The sequence below is a fragment of the Eriocheir sinensis genome, chromosome 20 (genome assembly GCF_024679095.1).
Source record: "Eriocheir sinensis breed Jianghai 21 chromosome 20, ASM2467909v1, whole genome shotgun sequence".
Lineage (NCBI taxonomy): Eukaryota > Metazoa > Arthropoda > Malacostraca > Decapoda > Varunidae > Eriocheir > Eriocheir sinensis.
Window position 1 is genome coordinate 12,309,050 of NC_066528.1, and position 6,932 is coordinate 12,315,981.

At 48.9% G+C, this 6,932-nt stretch overlaps 1 protein-coding gene across 2 annotated transcripts; it reads left to right on the forward strand.

Moving 5' to 3' along the window:
- Nucleotides 1-579: 579 nt before the first annotated feature.
- On the forward strand, nt 580-5,583 carry LOC127001185 (uncharacterized). 2 transcript variants are annotated; one of them, XM_050865396.1, is made up of 2 exons: nt 580-4,845; nt 5,116-5,583. In XM_050865396.1, exon 1 carries the CDS (start codon nt 1,418-1,420, stop codon nt 2,729-2,731), a length of 1,314 nt encoding a protein of 437 aa, XP_050721353.1. In that variant the 5' UTR covers nt 580-1,417; the 3' UTR covers nt 2,732-4,845; nt 5,116-5,583. The 2 variants fall into 2 exon arrangements, with proteins under 2 accessions (XP_050721353.1, XP_050721355.1); XM_050865398.1 differs by having other exon boundaries at nt 5,119-5,583.
- The last annotated feature ends 1,349 nt before the right edge of the window (nt 5,584-6,932 follow it).

Sequence of the window (6,932 nt, forward strand, 5' to 3'; positions counted from 1 at the left end):
CAGATTTTCTACAGTCTTATTACTGCCGTCCACGTTGTGTTTGTCGGCTATAGCGAGGTGTTGTTCCCTTATGTTTTGATTGTTTGGTATTTCTTTTGGGTATTGGTATTTCTTCATTTGTTACATTTGTCTTTACCATGGCTTCCATCGAGGAACTTAAGAAGCAGGCTGTGGATTTAGGCTTCTCGGGAACAGACGTTGGACAATATGTCATCCAGATGCAGGCCTACGAGCGGGAAGAACGAGCCGCGGAGCGACAAGAACGGAAAGAAGCGGAGCGACAGGAAAGGTTAGAACTTGCTCGACTTACAGCTGAAACTGAGCGAATGCGTTTGTCCGCGCAAAGTAAGGCCGGCCCTAGACGTAACTGTTTATCTGAACGATATAACTGATCAGATAAAAATCGTTGCAAGCCATCTGACGTCGCTGCCCCTACACCATTCCGATATATCGTTACAATTTTCATCGCTTCCACACCACAGTTTCCGTAATGTCATCCGAGGAGGAGGAATCTCTGGCTCTAGCAGGTTTAGCTGTGGCATTATGTGTAAAAAGGGCAAAAAGTGCATCAGGTGTTGTTTCTCTTAACTTTTCAATTAATTTTCCATATGCTGCGTTTCTTTTGTCACGGTTATGATACTCTTTGCACTTAACTTTCCATAAACACTCTTCGGTTTGGTAAATGTCAATAAACTCCTCCAATGTTTTGCGATTCATAATGAAGTATTTCTGAAAAGCTGGAAAAGGCGTGCACACTTTATTTAAGTCACAAATAGACTGATAATCTGTACAGTTTTCCCCCTACACGTGAGATTTTCATCTGAAAGGAAAACAATCATTAGATCGTTCAGATAAAAAGTTTGAATGATTCAACTGTTCATGCCGCTCGATCAGTTCATCTGAAACGATCAAAATCTGCGCAAATTTCCCCCTACACGTCAGTTTTATCTTAACGATTTATCTGATCAGTTATATCGTTCAGATAAACAGTTACGTCTAGGGCCGGCCTAAGCCTGCCATTCTCGCCATCCCTGAGGCAGCTGCTCGTCCCAAGTTACCAGCATACCAGGACGGAGAGGATATAGCTACCTATCTCACTCGCTTTGAGAGAGTAGCGGAACTGTTACAGCTCGACCAGGATACGTATGCTGTCAGGTTGGGGTGTCTGTTGACAGGAAAAGCAGCAGAGTTGTACGTCTCTCTTTCTCCTGAGATTACCAGTGATTACGACGCGCTGAGAATGTCCTTGCTGGCAGGATTCAAGAAGACTTCAGACGGATATCGCCTCGATTTCCGCTCTGCCAAGATTAGAGACGGGGAAAATTATACTCCGTTTGCTGTTCACTTAACCCGTCTATTCCAGAGCTGGTTGGAGGCTTCTAAGGTTCCGACATAATTTGATTCCTTGAAGAAATTCATGGTACTGGACCAGTTCTTGGCTTCTTTGAGTCTTGACCTCCGCACTTTCATCAAAGAGCACAGACCCTCGTCTCTCGACAGCGCAGTCCAGCTAGCTGATGATTGGACCACGGCACACTACTCCAGTCGATCCTCGGCCAAACCTGCTCCTCGACCCTTGAAGCCCACGGCGAAGACGTCACCACCAGCTCGCACGTCATCCACACCGACTACTTCCTCCACCATCAAGTGTCATGGCTGTGGTGAGTTAGGCCACATTAGGCCCCGGTGTCCCAAGAATCCACGGGCCTTCAAAGAGAGTCCTCCATCTCAACCTTTCACGGTAGGATTTTGCCTCTCTGAGCACCGTGTTCCTCGACCCCTTGTTGCCGGTACTGTTAATGGATCGTGGACCTCTTCCATCTTTAGGGATTCTGGGTGTACCTGCATTGTCGTGGCCGACGAAGTTCTCCCTGATGCCGACCTCACCAACTGCCGCCGGTGTCAAGTGGCCGACTACCTGGGGCGGGTTGACACCTTCCCTGTTCTCCGCTGTTACGTCAGTTGTCCCTACTTTGAAGGCTGGACTGACGTAGTCCTGGCTCCCATCAAGTTTGCCAGCGTCTTGATTGGCGATGTCCCTGGGGTACGGGTCCCTAAGGAGCCATACCCTGCCTTCGACTACGGTCCTCAGCCTCCTGCTTCTGAACCCGCTATACTTCCCTCATCTTCCAACGTTATTACACCTCCTGCCCAGAGCTTTGCCAAGTCAGCCCCTGTCTATCCTGACTCTCTAGTCTCTTCAACTTCCCCACAGGTGTGTGTAGTAGAGACTCGAGCCTCGACGGCTAGGATGAAGCGCCTTCATCCCCTTCATCTTCCTGATCTCCAGCCACTGTCCGTCACCCCTGAGGAGTTTGGTCGTCTTCAGATGTCCTGCGATACTCTGTCCGTCGCACGAGCCAAGGCTGCAACGGGAGAGATTGACCAAGTTCGCAACAACTCCACCTTTCAGTTCCTTTTCCAAGAAGGACTCCTCTACCGGAAGTGCCTTACTTCACGGCGTCCAGAGAAATTGGGAAAATTATGTTTGGTCGTTCCACGTAAGTGCCGGCCCATCGTATTAAATGTAGCACATGAGAACCCTTTAGCTGGTCACTACTCCCATCGCAAGACTGAACAGAAAGTCGCCGATCAATTCTTCTGGCCTGGGATGGGTACTGACATCAGAGTACACTGCCGTTCTTCGCTTCTCTCAAAAGGGGCGAGTAAGACCAGCTCCCCTTCAGCCTATGCCCATCGTTACCGAGCCCTTTGCTCGTGTTGCCATTGATCTGGTTGGACCACTCTCCCCTCCATCCTCAGTCGGACACAGGTATATCCTAACTCTCATCGACTTTTCCACAGGTTTCCCTGAGGCCCTGCCACTAAAGGATGTCGACTCTATCTCAGTTGCTGAAGCTCTTCTTACCATCTTCTCCAGAGTCGGCATCCCTCGTGAAGTTCTGTCTGATCGTGGGACCCAATTCACTTCAGCCCTGATGCAAGAACTACATCGACTGCTGGGGGTCAAGCCGATCTTTACTACGCCTTACCACCCCAGTGGCAACGGTCGCATTGAAAGGCTGCACGGTCCCCTGAAAGCCATCCTGAGGAAGCTCTGCAGCGAGAAACCACGTGAGTGGCACAGGTATTTAACACCTACTCTGTTTGCCCTCCGAGAAACTCCCAGTGACAGGACAGGATTCTCGCCCTTCGAGCTGCTCTATGGTCGCAGCGTCCGTGGTCCTCTCTCAGTGTTGCGCGACCTTTGGGAGGACAAGACCCTTCAACAGGAAGAACGGACCAGCTTCCAGTACGTTCTGGAGCTACGGGATAAATTGAGGAATGTAGCAAGATCGCCGCCCAGAACGCTGAAGTCAGCCGCCGCCTCTACAAGACTTATTTTGACCTCAAGTCTCAAGGTAGGAGTTTCACCCCAGGAGACGAGGCCCTCTTTCTTCTACCCAGCGACACCAGCAAGCTCCTTGTGTCCTGAAAGGGCCCCTACCGGATCCTACAGAAATGGGGTAAAGTAGACTACCTCTTTGATCTTCCCCAAGGACCTAAAGTCTTCCACGTCAACATCCTGAAAAAGTACCATCGCAGGGCCCAAGATCAGTGTATACAGGTCCTGGATGAACTTGCCACCCTAGAAGCACTCTCGGCGCCTGGGAAAGATGGACCCGCAGTCATCGAGGAGCAAGTTTCTAACGAAGTTTTTCAGCTCCCGACGACACAGAGTTCCTTAGAGGTCCCCGCTACTAGAAAGCTTCAGGTAGGAGAATCCCTCACTTGGGACCAGAACGCCAACATTGAAGATCTCCTCCGAGAATTTGCTGATGTCTTTTCAGATGTTCCAGGTCACTGCACTACCCTAGAACGCGACATCACTCTCACCACGACCGACCGAGTCCAAACCAAGGTTTATCCCGTCCCCGTTCATCTTCAGCCGTCTTTCAGACAAGAAGTCGAGACTCTTCCAGCAAGGAATCCTCCAACGCTCGTCCTCTCCTCGCTGTTCTCCTGTTGTGATGGTAAGGAAACCAGACAATTCCTACAGAATGGCTATTGACTATCGCCAATTAAATTCCATCACAGTTTTTCATGCTGAACCCACCTGCAACATTACCGAGGATTTGGATAAATTCTCAGGATCCAAGTATTTCAGCGAGTTGGATCTGTGCAAGGCGTATTACCAGGTACCTCTCACAGACAACGCCAAAGCTCTCACAGCTTTTCCAACCCACCTAGGATTGATGGAGTTTCGCCGCATGCCCTTCGGTCTCTCTACTGCCTGTGCTACCTACATACGCCTCATGCGCATTGTGCTTGGTGGGATCTCTAACGTCTCCTTCTACTTCGATAATATTTTTGTTTATTCAAAGGACTGGTCCACGCATCTAGAAGCTCTTCGAGGAGTCTTGGAACGGTTGAGGGAACATCATCTCACCGTCAAGCCATCCAAGTGTCGTTTCGGAGTCCCCTCCATTCGTTACCTTGGATTCATCGTCGACGGGACGTATCTTCAACCTCAGCATGACAAGACCGATGCCATCACCATCATGCTTCCACCAAGAAACTTCTCAAAGCCTTCCTTAGGCTTGTGTCATTTTACCTCATGTTTATCCCGCAGGCAGCTGAATACACCGGCCCTTTGTCAGACTTGCTCAAGAAGAATGTTCCCGAACCGTTGGCTTGGAGTGAAGACTTGTTGGTGCGGTTCAAACACCTCAAGGATAAGTTGGTCTCGCCACCAGTGCTTCGTCTGCCGAACCCGGATCTGATCTTCGTTCTGAGGACCGATGCCTCCAGTCGCGGGATTGGAGCAGTCCTTCTGCAGTACTACAGCGACTGTCCACATCTCGTCGCCTATGCCAGTCGGAAGTTACTCGACCGTGAAACAAGGTACTCCACGATTGAACGAGAGTGCCTTGCAGTCGTCTTCGCCATCAACAGGTTTGACTTCTACCTACGCGGTTAGGAGTTTATTTTAGAGGTAGATCACAAGCCTCTTTTGTACCTGTCAACATTCAAAGGAAAGAATGATAGAATGCTTCGTTGGGCTTTGTCTCTTCAAGCCTACAAGTTCAGAGTCGTTCATGTGGCAGGCAAAGATAATTTGGGTGCTGACCTACTGAGCAGGTCTTGTTAACTTTTGGTGTAATCTTCTTCCAGCAGATTCTTGTTTGGGGGGCCGTGTGAGGGGTAACTACGCCCTGCCGGCCTTGTTAAGTCTGCCGGCCTTGTTAAATCTGCCGGCCTTGTTAAGTCTGCCGGCCTCGTTCCGCCCTGGCTCCTCCTACTTCCGAGCCGACGTCATAGCCCGGCTAGCGGGCTAAGGCAGACACCAGCTCACCACCACATCGTGCACACCTCGCCTTCTCAGCCTCACGCTGGTCCTTCGTCTCGCTGGGAAAGCTGCGTGTATGGGCTCCTTGCTGCTTCTCCCCTGGCTGAACCGCCCGACCAAGTCACCACTGCTGTCTCCCACTGCACTCCAGCCTATGGACTTCACTTCCCTGGCCTTTAGCTGAGAGGATTACAACCGGTGCACCCAACCCCGGTGACTCAGCAGGCCAACCCTTTTTGCACACTACAGTGGTTTGATTACCTTGTGGTCGTTTTGTTGTCTTTGTTTGTGTTAATACACTCACCCTTATTTTGTGCGGTTTTCCTCTCCAAAGGGCTATTAGGGCATTCCTGGCTATTAAATCTTAATATTGAGGGCGACAGATCGTGGCCTCCCGTTTTCCCTCACAATAAGCTTAAGAAGAACAAGTCGCCAGGTCCTGACGGGATATTTCCGAGGGTATTAAAGGAATTAGGTGATGTACTCGGTGATCCACTAACCGACATCTTTAAGATGTCGGTAAATACTGGCTATGTGCCGAGCCTATGGAAAGTAGCTAATGTGACGCCGATTTTTAAAAAGGGGGACAGGTCGGTTGCTTCAAACTATCGCCCAATTAGCTTAACATCGGTTATAGGCAAGATGCTGGAGTCCATAATAGCCAGGAACATTCGGGAGCATTTAGAGAAACATAGCTTAATTCACGACTCGCAGCATGGGTTCACAAAAGGTAGGTCATGCCTCACCAATCTCTTGTCCTTCTACAATAAAGTATTTGAGGCGGTTGACAGAGATGAAAATTATGATGTAATCTATCTTGATTTTAGTAAAGCGTTTGACAAAGTTCCTCACCAACGACTGTTGCTTAAATTACAGGCTCACGGAGTAGAGGGTAACGTTTTGAACTGGGTCAAGGCGTGGCTTAGCAATAGGAAGCAAAGAGTGCAACTCAATGGTAAAAGATCTGACTGGGGATGTGTTACGAGTGGGGTCCCAAAAGGTTCGGTATTAGGTCCACTTTTGTTTATTATTTATATCAATGACTTAGATACAGGAATTAGTAGTGATGTTAGTAAATTTGCAGAAGATACCAAGATCGGTAGAGTAATTGAGTCGGATCAGGACGCTAGTATTCTCCAAGGTGAACTCAACAGATTGTATGACTGGGCAGATAAATGGCAGATGGAGTTCAATGTAGGGCAGTGCAGTATTCTGAGTGTAGGTAGGAACAACCCCTCACATAACTATTGCTTAAATGACACTCTCATAAGCAGGTCTGGGTGCGAGAGGGATTTAGGGGTCTTAGTGAGCTCTGATCTCCGTCCAAGGGCACAATGCATTCAAGCTAGAAATCGAGCTAATAGGGTACTGGGATTTATTTCAAGGAGCGTAAGCAACAGAAGCCCCGAAGTCTTCCTCAAACTATATTTAGCATTAGTTAGACCTCATCTTGACTATGCGGTTCAGTTCTGGTCACCTTACTATAGAATGGATATCAAAATGTTAGAATCGGTGCAGAGGAGGATGACTAAGATGATTCAGGGGTTGAGAAACTTGCCATACGAGGAAAGACTCAAACAGTTAAACTTGCATTCTCTAGAAAGGCGAAGGGTGCGTGGAGACATGATCGAGGTTTATAAAT

Bases quoted from the DNA above. Each gene is read 5' to 3' on its own strand.
- LOC127001185 (XM_050865396.1), top strand. From the start codon at position 1,418: ATGGTACTGGACCAGTTCTTGGCTTCTTTGAGTCTTGACCTCCGCACT.